Source organism: Equus przewalskii, chromosome 5 (genome assembly GCF_037783145.1).
Source record: "Equus przewalskii isolate Varuska chromosome 5, EquPr2, whole genome shotgun sequence".
Lineage (NCBI taxonomy): Eukaryota > Metazoa > Chordata > Mammalia > Perissodactyla > Equidae > Equus > Equus przewalskii.
In genome coordinates, this window is record NC_091835.1 from 67,465,463 (window position 1) to 67,480,444 (window position 14,982).

The 14,982-nt window shown below is 42.5% G+C and overlaps 2 protein-coding genes across 2 annotated transcripts; both read left to right on the forward strand.

Annotated features, from left to right (window-relative positions):
- The first annotated feature begins 1,013 nt into the window (after nucleotides 1-1,013).
- LOC103563629 (olfactory receptor 8S1-like) lies at nucleotides 1,014-3,694 on the forward strand. The gene is made up of 2 exons (XM_008539058.2): nucleotides 1,014-1,786; nucleotides 3,532-3,694. Exons 1-2 carry the CDS (start codon nucleotides 1,014-1,016, stop codon nucleotides 3,692-3,694), a joined length of 936 nt encoding a protein of 311 aa, XP_008537280.2.
- Nucleotides 3,695-9,071: 5,377 nt separating this feature from the next.
- LOC103563630 (olfactory receptor 8S1-like) lies at nucleotides 9,072-11,782 on the forward strand. Its single transcript, XM_008539059.1, has 2 exons — nucleotides 9,072-9,844; nucleotides 11,620-11,782. Exons 1-2 carry the CDS (start codon nucleotides 9,072-9,074, stop codon nucleotides 11,780-11,782), a joined length of 936 nt encoding a protein of 311 aa, XP_008537281.1.
- The last annotated feature ends 3,200 nt before the right edge of the window (nucleotides 11,783-14,982 follow it).

Here is a 14,982-nt window from a genome sequence, read left to right on the forward strand (position 1 = left end):
CTGTCCATTTTACCAGGTGGCCTAGGTGTTTTTTGATCGCTCCAATTTAATTTTTAGTTTGGCTATTTCCATCCTTTTGATACACAGATGATAGTCCAGGTTCAAATTGGCTTTATCCAAATACACTGATACCAACTCAGAGAACAGCACAGTCTTCATTGACTCTCATGTTACTGAGATTACAGAGCCAACAGTAGATGTTATAGATTCTCAGAAACCATGGAAGGGAAAGGCCTTGGAGTAACTGAAGTGCACAGCACTCACCTCCTTTGTGAAGTCTTCCTCCCATCCGCATTCCATGAAACCAGCACATTGCGTGCCGCTTCTGCTTGAGGTAACACAGAAGAAGAAAGTGGGCTTCTGTTTACTACCAGAGCTACCCAAGGAAAGCTGGCCTCCAATCTTTAGAATGTCTAAGCTGGAAGGGATTGGAGAAATCATCTAGTTTTCCCTGATTGGTTTTGGGTTTTTCTAAATGAGAAACTCAAGTCACTTCCTCACAAACTTACAGTGGCAGAGAAAGATCTTGCAACATCAGCAGGGGTCACAATACCTCTATCAATCACTCAAACATTCATGATGTCTGTAAGCCAGATGGCCAGCTCGAATGACTATTGCTAATTCACTAGACCAATCAGCCCTTCTGTGGTTTGAGCTCAGTTCCTTTTGGAAGTGGAGAACAGCACTTCTCAGTGCTCTAGAGTCTGTTCCCAACTTCCTTCTCTTCCTTCTCCAGTCTGAATAATCTCTGTTCTCTTTTCTTTCCTTTCTAGGGCTGATGCTCTACACTCTTCCTTCTCACCTTCTACAGCTTGGCAAATAGGTTTCTGCCCTGAGACTGGAAGGGCTGAACAGGTCTGATATGGCAGGGTCGCCTCTGCTACATAATCTGTCCTGGGTCAGCCCAGAAGCTTTGCTCCTAATGCCTCACCCCAAGGTGTGCTCTGAGACTCATAACACATTTGAGCATTCTTGTCAGTCCTTGTCCCCCTGAGGGGAAACTTGAATGCTCCATGGAAGCTGGCAACAGAACCACAGTCACTGCGTTTGTTCTCCTAGGACTATCCAACAACCCTCTGATCCAGGGAGTACTCTTCGTACTGTTCCTGGTGATCTACCTCCTGACCCTCACGGGGAACCTGCTGGTGCTGCTGGTGATCAGTACTGATTCCCATCTCCACTCTCCCATGTACTTCTTCCTGCGTCACCTCTCCTTCCTGGATGTTTTCTATTCCTCGATCATCGTGCCTAAACTGCTAGAGAACCTTCTTTCCAAAAAGAAGACAATATCTCTCTTTGAGTGTTTCACTCAGATTTCCTTGGTCATAATTTCTGGGGCCACTGAGGCTTGCCTCCTTGCAGTCATGGCCTATGACCGGTTCCAGGCTGTGTGCCACCCACTGTTGTACATGGTGGCTATGAACAGGAAGGTATGTACTGGCCTGGTGGGAGCCTCCTGGGCCATAGGAATTGGGACTGGCTTAGTTGACACTATCTTTCTGGCTCAGCAGCATTTCTGTGGCCCCAACCTTGTCCACAGTTTTGCCTGCGAAGCTCCCCCAGTGCGCCTGTTGGCCTGTTCTGACCCCTACATTAGCATCGCCTCCATCTTTACCACCATGGTGGTCCTAGGCCTTGGAAATTTTGTCCTGCTGCTGGGTTCCTACACCCGTATCATCACGACAGCCCTGGGGATCAACTCTGCTACGGGTCGGAACAAGATCTTCTCAACCTGCTCTTCTCATATTCTTGTGGTCACCATCTTTTATGGTTCTGGAATTTTCAGGTATGTCATACTACACTCCCCTATTACAAATGTAGGATATTCCTCACCCTAGTGGCGTTAGTCTATAGAACAGAGCATTGCAAAGTCCCAGGAAAATAATCGTACTGGAATTCAGAGGGCCTGCGTTCTAGTTCTGACTCTGCTGTGCACTAGCTTTGTGAATTATTAAAAAATCTATTTTCTTTATGCGCCTTCAATATCTAACTCTGAAAAATGAGCATAAATAAGCATAAATGAAGCATAAATGAGCATAAATGAAGTATTTCCTATTTTCATTCACCTATGATTTGGGAGTTCTCAAAAGGCAATCAGAGAGCTTTCAGAAGATTTTTATTCAATGCTAGACAAAAAAATATAAAATGTCATCCTTAAAACAGATGCCATATTTCTTTCCTGTTGGAAGAGGATGTATCCAAAGCATATTTGTGTCATAACTATTTATTAGACACATACTATACAGCAGCTGCTTTACATGGTCAAGCTTAATTTTAGTGTGTATCGCACTGCAAGAGAAACTTGCTAACCCCTTTTTCAGGTAAGATCTCTGACTTATAGGAATAACCAGGTATTTTCTCAAAGGTCCCAGAACAAGCTAGTAATGGAGACATAGTATAAACCAAGTCTCACTGACTTCAAACCTTACACTCTTTCCTACCACGCTTCTCTCAAACATAAGCAGCTCTAGCTGATGCCTCCTCACAGCCTAGGACACAGAACAACTGATGGGCTGGGCTCTCTACTGGTGAGGTGAAGATGGAGTTGCACAAATTGCTCCATAGTTTTCTCACATGCTTGTTACTTGGAGAGAAGTTGGGGTGGGAAAGACTGATAAGGAATGGTCCAGGAGAGCTCACCTAAGACTTTAAACAAATCTTTTCGTCACCCTTTGTCTGAGTTTCCTCATATATAATAAGGAGACAATAAAATTTCTCCTACCTACTTCACAGAAATGTCAGGAGGGATAAATTAGATGATGAAGAATGACAGTAAAATAAATATCTTTTTTAAGCAAGCACACCAGAACCCACACAGAACATTCCAATGGTGACGGCACCAACAAACAAAAAGCAAATACAAAGTAAAAGTAATGCTTCTTTGTGAAGTACTCCCAGTGACACTTAACAACATGCATCCAAAACTTATTCTTATTATTTTAGATTCGTTTCATGTGTTCCATACACTTTCATTTCCACTTTATTTACCAAGCTTGACTTCTTTTAAAGACCAAAGAAAATGCACCTGAAATGACGAATGTTTGTTCCACTAAGCATTATAATAATAAGGTGCTGTGATTCTGAGAGTAATTCCAGTCATAAATGTTGGGAACAATGACTTTATTGGACTAAGCATACAATTTTGCAAGGAATAATCATCACAAGATGAGAACAAATAGTTGTATATATAGGGAAAAGAAGAGAGAAAACCCTCATATTATCATCTTAGCCTACAAGGAAAGATGCTATTATTAGCTCTATTCTAACCTGTAGCACTTGATGTGCGGAAGGACTTTCTCTTTCCCATCATTTTCTGCATAAGATCACTCATATTTGGAGGTGTTTCAAGGCAGAAGTGATTGACTTCTCACTGATCATACTGTCATTTCTAGATGCTGTTACCAGTGATAGATGACTCAGCTCTAAGAACCCTCTTTGCAGAGTTTCTGGGATGGGACCGACCGTGGCTGCCAGCACTATTGTGGCCATTGTCTTGAGCTCAGTTTACTCCTTTGTGCCATTCCCTTCAAGGTACATGACTCCAGCATCCGGCTCAGCCTTGGAACACGTGCTCTCCGTGCAGTACAGTGTGGTGACCCCATTGCTAAACCCCCTCATCTACAGTCTGAAGAACCAGGAGGTGAAGGCAGCTCTGAGGAGGATGCTGGCCAGGAAACCCAGGCTTACCTTCTAACCCAGGCTCTACTGCCTCCACACAACTAGAGGAAAAGTTGTGGGAAGGAAGAGGAGGCGAGAAGCACTATCATCACTCAGCTGTCTCAGCATTCTTTCATTCCAAAACAGAAGGGTTAGTTCCTCTGACCCCAAAGTCCTTCCCAAGTCAAATGAGATGGGAAAACCTCCACAGAGGGGATGACACCCATCCACAGGGGGTCCAGTCACCACACAAGAAAATCTTCACAAAAATAGTATGAAGCATCTCAAAAATTAAAAAATAGAACTATCATATGATCTGGCAATTCCACTTCTGGGAATATATCCAAAGGAAACGACAACACTAACTCAAAAAGCTATCTGCACCCCCCCATGTTCATAGCAGCATTATTTACAGTAGCTAAGACATGGAAACAATTTAAGTATTCATTGATGATTGAAAAGATAAAGAAGTTGTGATATACACAATGGAGTGTGATTCGCTCATTACAAAATGAGGAAATCCTACCATTTGCAACAACGTAGATGGACCCTGAAGGCATTATGCCAAGTGAAATAAGTCAGACAGAGAAAGACAAATATTGTATGATCTCACTTACATGTGGAATCTAAAAACTTAATTTTTAAAAAATAAACTCATAGAAAAAGAGATCAGACTTGTGGGTACCAGAAGCGGAGGGTGAGGAGAGGGAAAATTGGAGGAAGGTAGTCAAAAGGTACAAATTTCCAGTTATAAGATAAATAAGTGCTATGGATGTAATGGGCAACATAACGACTATGCTTCGTACTGCTGTGCGATATATAGGAAAGTTGTTAAAAGAGTAAATCCTTAGAGTTCCCATCACAAGAGAATTTTTTTCCTTTTTCTTTTCTTACTTCTCTTCTTTTCATTATATCTATATGAGATGATGGATGTTAGCAAACCTACTGTAGCAATTATTTCACAATGTATGTAAATCAAACCATCATGCTGTACTCCTTAAACTTATACAGTGATGTATGTCAATTATTTCTCAAAAAAACTGGGAGAAAAAAGAATACTTTCAATTTTTCAAAACAAGACAGAAGTCTCGAATTTATTTGGAGTCCTCTACTTTCTCCGAGGAATAAACAAAACATTTCTGTGAGCAAAGATTGGCCTGTGGGTCACTAATTGTGATATCTGCAAAAACATGCTACTACTACTTATATATAAGTTATAGAACAAAAGGAAAAATGTATTTGATTCTGTAAACATTTCACAATAGCATATCACTTCTATATCTCTTTCACAGATCAAATCCATACCTCTGTCTTCATTTCTGCAACAAAAGTACCAGTTTTCTTACTTCTTGCTAACTGGAAAATAGTATTCTCCTTCCTTTCAAAGACCTATCTCTCCAGTCAGGAGCTGAATTCCATCCACTTTTTTCCTCAGAAATCTTATTTTATCATGTGTGTCCTCTCTCATCTAATATCTTCAACGACTCTCTCAACTCAGCATAAGTGTGCTACATCCAATCTCTCCCATCTGGAAAAACAGCAGCAGCCACTGTGCGCCCTGCCTGGATCCCAGGCACCGGATTCACTGTCACACATTTTGAAAGAATGATCCTTATTTATTTCTCCAGGTTTTCTTTGCCTTTCAATTGTTTTTTTTTAATTTAGCTTTATTGGTGTTTAATTGACACATAAATGTCCTTTAATTCTTATTCAAATGCAGTGGGGCTCCTGTCCCCACTACTCTTTTAAAACCACTCTTATAGATGCACCGATGAACCCGTTGATTGCTAAATCCAATGAACAACTTTTACTTTGCCGCAAACCTTCACCCCCTGTACACTGTATATTGTTCATCAATAGGCTGACATTTCAATTACCTTCCTTCAAAATTAGTATACAATGGATATATGTTAATCACAGAAAAAATAAGAAAATAAAGGAAAAGAGTAGAAGCTTGTAGCTGTAGATTAGTTATGTTTAAAATGCCTGCTTGAAAGTCTTGCTTCTTTGGCATACCGAAATATATTTTGTGATGTACTGAAGGTCCTGAAGCCCACCAAATGTCACAGTGCATTTCAGCGTAACTCACTGTCTGAATTAAGTTATAAAAGTAGCCAAATTGACTAGGAATTGTGTCATTTGTATTAAATCCAGATCTACTTCTGAGTTTGTGGTTCATGCTGCTGTGAAAATGTTTTCCCTGTTACCTTTCTCAGTTTGTACTGAGAGGATTTCCTTTTACCCTCCGTAGCTCAGAGAGCCCTGACGTATCATCTCTAACACAATAAACATGCTCCTGAAGGCAAAAGAAAAAGTCTATTGCAAGTTTCTTTTTGGTGGTGGGAAGTTGGAAGCAATTTGGGTTAGTTAGAAAATTTATTTTAGGATGATAAAAGCTAAGCTGGTGCAGAAGAGCTCCCAAAATACAAGGAATCAAACAAAATAAAAGATCATTTGTCTCTCAGGGCCAGAGATGTCTGGATGGCCCAGAGTGAAAGGCCCGAGTTCCTGCTATTCAGCTGCTTAGTGATTTCCTAGAGACTTACTCAATCAACAACCCTTCCACCCTCGCCCACGGCAAAGACTGATAATCGCCCTCCAGTACCTGCCCTTCCCGTCTACCTTGCAGTAATAGAGCTTTCCCACGTTTTAGAGACATGACTCTCCATATAATGTAGAGACCACGTTTTTCATCCCGAAGTGGTCAAAGCTGGGCAACAGTCAAGGAGCTGGTAATTGTTGGAAGCTGGGTGACAGATACAGAGGGATTATTGCACTATTCTTTCTGCTTCTGTATGTGTTTAAATTTGCCCACAATAAAGAGATTTTACCACAATTAAAATCTTTTTTTTTTTTTTTTTTTGTGGAAGATTAGCCCTGAGCTAACATCTGCTGCCAGTCCTCCTCTTTTTGCTGAGGAAGACTGGCCCTGAGCTAACATCCATGCCTGTCCTCCTCTCCTTCATACATGGGACGCCTACCACAGCATGGCTTGCCAAGCAGTGCCATGTCCGCACCCGGGATCTGACCTGGTGAACCCCGAGCCACCAAAGTGGAACACGTGCACTTAACTGCTTCACCACCAGGCTGGCCCTTACAATCTTTTTTTTAAGTTTTTAATCTACTTGGACTTTATTTAAATTGCAACAAATACAAGAATTCATTTTAGATAACATGATAAAATTTTGTTCTCTTTTATTATCTTTAAAATATCTTTAGGGGCCAGCCCTGTGGCCAAGTGGTTAAGTTCCCTCAGTCTGCTTTGGAGGAATGGGGTTTGCCTATTTGGATCCTGCACACGGACATACACACTGCTCATCAAGCCACGCTGTGGCCACATCCCACATAGAAGAACTGGAATGACTTACGACTAGGATGTACAACTATAAACTGGGGCTTTGGAGAAGACAAAAAAAAAAAGAGGAAGATTGGCAACAGATGTTAGTTCAGAGCCAATCTTCCTTACCAAAAAACATTAAAAAAAAAAAAAACAAGAAAGTCCAGTTGTCATCAAATATTATTTTTTAAAATCTTTAATTTCTTTCAAAATATCTTCAATATCATTTTCCATTTTTATATTTTATCATTATCTTATTTTCATAATCATAAATATTACTTAAAACATAAGAAAATGGGAAGGAAGGGAAGAACAGACAGAGGGAGAGAGGGAAGGAGGGAGGGAGGCAGGATAGAAAGAAGGAAGGAAAGGAGGAAATTCCAAGCCTTAGAACTAGGAAATCTTAGAACTCTATATTTTTATCTTTAGAAATTATTGGCCACCTTAGGACCTTTCTTGTATGATGCAACCCACTGAAACAAGAGTGACACAGGGGAAGAATACTTAGCCCTGGAGAACTCATTCAGACTCAGAGCAGGCCTCCTGCTTAAGGGACCTCCAGGGACATGTCTCACTCTCCAAGGTCTACACCTGAGATCAAGTCCCTCTGCCCATCGTTACGTGGAAGGCAGAGCCAAGAAGACTTCTCCTTGGACAGAAACACTATAGGGATATTTCCTTGCCCAGAAGTTCCACCCCTACATCTTCTAAAGGAAGGACAAAGTTGAAGAAAGCCCACAGAGCCCTAGATATAATTGTGGCTTTTGCCCCAGTGTTGGAAAGGATGCCATTCAGATATCCTCCAGCGAGAGCATCTCTTGTTGGCCTAGGGAGACCACGTAAAGACAATTTCCTTCTTATTCAAGTCCATCATCTCCTAACTATCCACCCTGGAAACCCGCAAGTATACAAGCCATGAACAGAGATCAGGTCCTCATTTATCATCTTCCTGAGTTGCCCATCAAGGAAGAGGGAGGGGTGACCACTTTACCTTCCTCTGGTCTAGACTAGAGGAAGCCTAGAGTAGAGGTCTAGACTAGACTAGAATAGACCTATAACTGCCCATTTTAACATGTGTCCTAGGTGTGTTTTTATCTCTCCTCTTTTTTTTTATTTTGACAGTTGTCATCCTTGTGATAAACAGATGATAGTGCAGGTTAAAATTGGCTTTATCCAAATATACCGTTACCAACTCAGAGAATAGCACAGTCTTCATGGACTCTCGTGTTACTGAGATTACAGTGCCAACAGTAGATGTTACAGATTCACGGAAACCGTGGGATGGAAAGGCCTTGGAGTAACTGAAGTGCACAGCACTCACCTCCTTTGTGAAGGCTTCCTCCATGAAAAAAACCCGCCTTCCATGAAATCAGCACACTGATTGCATGCCACTTCGGCTTGAGATAACACAGAAGGGGAAAGGGGGCTTCTATGTACTACCAGAGCTACTCGAGGAAAACTCGCCCCCAATCTTTAGAATGTCTGAGCTGGAACCGATTGAGGAAACCATCTAGTTTTCCCTGATTGGTTTTGGGTGATTTTAAATGAGAAACTCAAGTGACTTCCTCACGCACTTACAGTGGCAGAGAAAGGTCTTGCAACATCAGCAGGGGTCACAATACCTCTATCAATCACTCAAATATTCATGATGTCTGTAAGCCAGATGGTCAGCTAGAATGTCTATTGCTAATTCACTATACCAGTCAGCCCTCCTGCGATTTGAGCTCAGTTCCTTTTGGAACTGGACAACGGCACTTCTCAGTGCTTTGGAGTGTGTACCAAACTTCTTTCCTTTCCTTCTCCAGTCTGAATCTATGTTCTCTTCTCTTTCTTTTCTAGGGCTGATGCTCTACACTCTTCCTTCTCACCTTCTACAGCTTGGCAAATAAGTTACTGCCCGAGCTTGAAGAGCTGAACAGGTCTGATACGGCAGGGTCGCCTCTGCTACATAATCTGTCCTGGGTCAGCCCAGAAGCTTTGCTCCTAATGCCTCACCCCAAGGTGTGCTCTGAGACTCATAACACATTTGAGCATTCTTGTCAGTCCTTGTCCCCCTGAGGGGAAACTTGAATGCTCCATGGAAGCTGGCAACAGAACCACAGTCACTGCGTTTGTTCTCCTAGGACTATCCAACAACCCTCTGATCCAGGGAGTACTCTTCGTACTGTTCCTGGTGATCTACCTCCTGACCCTCACGGGGAACCTGCTGGTGCTACTGGTGATCAGTACTGATTCCCATCTCCACTCTCCCATGTGCTTCTTCCTGCGTCACCTCTCCTTCCTGGATGCTTTCTATTCCTCGATCATCGTGCCTAAACTGCTAGAGAACCTTCTTTCCAAAAAGAAGACAATATCTCTCCTTGAGTGTTTCACTCAGATTTCCTTGGTCATACTTTCTGGGGCTGCTGAAGCTTGCCTCCTTGCAGTCATGGCCTATGACCGGTTCCAGGCTGTGTGCCACCCACTGCTGTACATAGTGGCTATGAACAGAAAGGTATGTACTGGCCTGGTGGGAGCCTCCTGGGCCATAGGAATGGGGACTGGCCTGGTTAACACCATCCTTCTGGCTCAGCAGCATTTCTGTGGCCCCAACCTTGTCCACAGTTTTGCCTGTGAGCTCCCCCCAGTGCTCCCGTTGGCCTGTTCTGACCCCCACATTAGTATCGCCACCATCCTGACCACCATGGTGGTTCTGGGCCTTGGCACCTTTGTCCTATCGCTGGGTTCCTATACCCGTATCATCACAACAGCCCTGAGGATCAACTCTGCCACGGGTCGAAGCAAGATCTTCTCCACCTGCTCTTCTCATTTTCTTGTTGTCACCATCTTTTATGGTTCAGGCGTTTTCAGGTATGTCACACTACACCTCCTGAATGTAAATTTAGTATCTTCCTTGCCCTAAAGTGGCCTTGGTCTATAGAACAAGGCATTGCAAATCCCAGGAAAATAATTGTACTGAATTCAGAAGGCCTGGGTTCTAGTTCTGGCTCTGGTGTGGACTATCTTGTGAATTATAAGAAATCCATTTTCTTTCTGAGGTGTCAGTATTTAACTCTGAATAACGACCTATACAAGGACTAATGATTTTCCCACTTTCATTAATCTGTGATTTGGGAGTCCTTGAAAGGATATCAGAGAGTTTCAGTAGATTTTTATTCAGTGCTAGACAAAAAAATAAAACATATCATCCTTAAAATAGATGCCATCTTTCCTTCCTACTGGAAGAGGATGTATCCAAAGTTTATTTGTGTTATGACTATTTATTAGACAGCTACTATACAGCAGCTGCTTTACATGGTCAAGCTCAGTTGAATGTATCACACCACAAGAGAAACTTGCTAACTCCATTTTCAGGTAAGAAACCTGAGTTACAGGAGTAACCAGGTATTTTCTCAAAGGTCCCAGAACAAGCTAGTAGTGGAGCCATAATATAAACGAAGTCTCACTGACTTCAAACCTTATGCTCTTTCCTACCATGCTTCTCTCATTCATAAGCAGCTCTAGCTGATGCCTCCTCACAGCCTAGGACACAGAATAACTGATGGGCTGGGCTCTCTACTGGTGAGGTGGAGATGGAGTTGCACAAATTGCCCCATAGTTTTCTCACATGCTTGTTACATAGAGAGAAGTTGGGGTGGGAAAGAATGATAAGGAATGGTCCAGGAGAGCTCACCTGAGCATGTGAACAAATCTCTTCATCTCTCTCTGTCTTAGTTTCCACATACGCCATAGGGAACAATAAGATTTCTCTTACCTACTTCACAGAAATCTTAGGAGGGTAAATTAGGTGATGAAGAATGACAGTAAAATAAATATCTTGTTTAATCAAGCACACCAGAACCCACAAACAACATTCCAATGATGATGACACCATTGCACAAAAGAAATAGTAATGTGTCTTTGGGAAATACTCCTAGTGACACTTAAGAAGATGCATCCAAAAACTTAATCTTATTATTTTGGATTCACATCTTGTGCTTAACACATTTTTATCTTCCAATTAACACATTTTTATCTCTCTCTTCATTTACCAAGCTTGGCTTCTTTTCTGATCAAAGAAACTGCACCTAAAAGGACTAATGTTTGTTCCACTAAGCCTTATAAAAATAATGTGTTGTGATTCTGAGGGTAATTCCAGAGCCATAAATTTTGGGAACAATGACATTCTTGGACTAAGCATACAGCTTTGCAAGGAATAATCATCACAAGATGAAAACATATATTTTTATATATAAGGAAAAGAAGAGAAAAAATCCTCACATTATTGTCATAGCTATTAAGGAAAGAGGCTTTCAAGAGTATGAATTGCTACAGAAATGCATGAAGCTATTATTAGTTCTATTCTAACCTGCAGCAGCTCATATGCTGCCGAATCCCCTTTTTCCTCAGGGCAGCTCCTATCACGTTCTGCATAAGATCACTCATGTTTGAAGGCATTTGAAGGCGGAAACAACTGGCTTCTCGCCAATCAAACAGTCATTTCTAGATGCTGCTACCAGTGATAGTCAACTCAGCTCTGAGGACCCTCTTTGCAGAGTCTCTGGGATGGGATGGACCGTGGCTGTCAACAGCATTGTGACCATTATCCTGAGCTCAGTTTACTCCTTTGTGCCATTCCCTTCAAGGTACATGACTCCAGCATCCGGCTCAGCCCTGGAGCAAGTGCTCTCCGTGCAGTACAGTGTGGTGACCCCATTGCTAAACCCCCTCATCTACAGTCTGAAGAACCAGGAGGTGAAGGCAGCTCTGAGGAGGATGCTGGCCAGGAAGCCCAGGCTTACCTTCTAACCCAGGCTCCATTGTTTCCGCATAACAGGAGGAAAAGCTGTGGGAAGGAAGAGGAGGCGAGAAGCGCTATCATCACTCAGCTGTCTCAGCATTCATTCTTTTCCAAAACAGAAGCCCTAGCTCCCCTGACTCCAGTGTCCTCCCCTTGTCAAGCAAGATGGGAAAACCTCCACAGGGGAGCTGACACCCATCCACAGGGGGTCCAGTCACCACACAAGAAAATCTTCACAAAAACAGTATGAAAGATCCTCAAAAAATTAAAAACTGGAACTATCATATGATCCAGCAATCCCACTTCTGGGAATATATCCAAAGGAAATGAAACAATAACTCAAAAAGTATCTGCACCCCCATGTTCATAGCAGCATTATTTACAGTAGCCGAGACATGGACACAACCTAAGTGTCCATCGATGGATGAATAGATAAAGAAGTTGCAGCACAAATATAAAATGGAATATCAGGGGCTGGCCCGGTGGCCTAGCGGTTAAGTTCTCACATTCCACTTCTCAGGGGTCTGAGGTTCGCCGGTTCGGACCCCAGGTGCGGACATGGCACCGCTTGGCACGCCATGCTGTGGTAGGCGTCCCACGTATAAAGCAGAGGAAGATGGGCACGGATGTTAGCTCAGGGCCAGGCTTCCTCAGCAAAAAGAGGAGGACTGGCAGTAGTTAGCTCAGGGCTAATCTTCCTCAAAAAAAAAAAAAAATGAAATATCATTCATCCATAAACATGAGGAAATCCTACCATTTGCAACAACATGGATGAATCTTGAAGTGAAGTGTGGAAGAATGCTGAGTGAAGTAAGTCAGACAGAGGAAGACAAATACTGTATAATCTCACTTACATGTGGAATCTAAAAAAAAATTAAAATTTTTTAAAAATACACTCATAGAAAAAGAGATCAGACTTGTTGTCACTAGAGGAGAGGGTGGTGGAAGGGAGAATTGGAGGAAGGTGGTCAAAATGTACAAAATTCCAGTTATAAGGTAAATAAATACTAGGGATGTAATGTACAACGTGATGGCTATAGTTAACACTGCTGTATGATATATAGGAAAGTTGTCAAGAGAGTAAATCCTGAGCTCTCATCACAAGGTGACATTTTTTTTTTCTTCTTTGTTTTTTTCCCATTTCTTTTTTTCCTTTTCTTTTAAAGATTGGCACCTGAGCTAACATCTGTTGCCAATCTGTTTTTTTCCTTCTTCTTCTCCCCAAAGCCCCCCAGTACATAGTTGTATATTCTGGTTGTAGGTCCTTCTGGTTGTGCCATATAGGACACCACCTCAGCATGGCCTGATGAGTGGTGCCATGTCCATGCCCAGGATCCAAACTGGTGAAAACCTGGGCAGCCGAAGCAGAGCGCGCAAACTTAACCACTCAGCCACAGGACCGGCCCCCTCTTCTTTGTTTTTTTAATACTGTATCTATATGGATGATGGATGTTGGCTGAAACTATTGTGATAATCATTTCATAACATATGTAAATCAAACCGTATTGCTGTATACCTTAAACTTATACAGCAATGTATGTCAATTGTTTCTCAATAAAACTGGGGGGAAAAAAGAACAGAAAATCCCCATGGCTTCACTGGCCATTTCTACTGCTATTGCTCTTTCCTCTCACTTCTGGTCCTTTCTTCCCCTACCTTTTCTGCCTCTCCCTCTCTTTCACTTCTGTCTGTGCACAAAGTGTAAATCAAGCTATTCAACCACTATCAAATATCCCACTGCATTCTGGGAGAACCCCGTGATGGTACTGTGAGACCCAGCTCCTCCTTTGCTCCCATCCCAAAAAAATCCCTGGCAAGATATGCAGCTTCATAATTTAGAAAGAAATGAAATGAAATAAATGTATCTCCCTTGTCTTTGTTCATATCAAGCAACACCTAAAGTAGAGCATAGCAAATAGTAAATCCTCAGTAACTATTTGTTGACAGATTAAGGAATGAATGAAGAAACAAATGATGGATCTATCTGAAGAGTTCTTTCTCTTACTTGATTCTAGGAAATGGGAGGAGGTGGCTGTGCTCCTCTGAAATATAAGTCTTGAGAGTAAAATCCCTGTCAAATATCTTCTGTATCCCCAGTGCCTAGTATAGTCCAGTCACCTGATAGGCTCTCAATTACTGTGAAAAAAAATGAGTGAATGAGAGAGAAGGGACAGTGAAAGAAGAAACATATGAAAAGGAACATTTAATTTTATGCGTTAAAATTCCTGCCTTCATAACAACGCAGATGTCAGAGGAAAGTAGCATGGAGGAGAAATCAGGACAGAAAGAGAGAAAGAGAGTCCATATTGTTGGGCTCCGTGCTGAGTGCTCCTCACACAGAACTCCATGAATGTGTGCACTCTGACTCCCCTGCCTCCCCACCACCCACCTTAGCCTGGACCACTTCAGAACCCTGCCTGGTTCAAGACTTGCTCCAGGTCTAGAGGGGGAGAAGAAGTTGGAGAGAGTAGAACAAAGGCTCAGCTGCCATCTTATCTCCCATTCAGCTCCCAAGAAAGCTCTCAGGAAAAGAACAGAAGCAATTGCCTGTCTTGTTTTTATCCAAAGACCAAGAGGGCTGATCAGTCAAGATGAATTCTGTGCCAGCTTCCTGGCTTCTCTCTGTTCTTGTCTTCTGACCTTCAGGCTAAGATCCTCTCTGAAAACAAATTTATTGTCAGTTTCCTTCAACAAAGTCCTCTGAAGATTATGGCCTCATATATTGTACACACACAGGTGAAATTTCCTGATCTTCTCTGTAACGTGAAGGCCAGGGTTATGGGGTTGAGAAAAACAGTCCCAGCTTTAGTTGCATTTCTGCTCTGGCCACTTGGTGGAGCTGGTCCCTTATATTTTCCAGAGCATGTGCCTTCCTGAGGGTGTAACTGAGGCAGGGTAATAAGTAAGAAGTAGATGTGTGAGATCAGCGGGAGGAATGGCCATCCAACCGTGCCCTGCCACACACACCCCCATACACAGGAGTTACTCCTAAAACCCTGTAGAATTGGGGGAAAGACTTCTGAGAAAGAGCTTGTTTTCGTTAAGGGTAGGGGAGAAGTGACCTCTCCACCCCTTGCCTGGCCCTATAGGTCCCTAAATAGACCATAGAGCCTTCATTTGGGAGCTGGTCTCTTCATTGGGTGCTGAAACAAGAGAAGCATTGTCTGACTGCCTAAAGCCCCAGCAGGTATAGGGAGTGGAAGGAGTG

Coding starts and splice junctions, on each gene's coding strand:
- LOC103563629 (XM_008539058.2), top strand. CDS start 1,014: ATGGAAGCTGGCAACAGAACCACAGTCACTGCGTTTGTTCTCCTAGGA. Junction 1,787..3,531: donor TATGGTTCTGGAATTTTCAG/GTATGTCATACT, acceptor ATTCCCTTCAAG/GTACATGACTCCAGCATCCG.
- LOC103563630 (XM_008539059.1), top strand. CDS start 9,072: ATGGAAGCTGGCAACAGAACCACAGTCACTGCGTTTGTTCTCCTAGGA. Junction 9,845..11,619: donor TATGGTTCAGGCGTTTTCAG/GTATGTCACACT, acceptor ATTCCCTTCAAG/GTACATGACTCCAGCATCCG.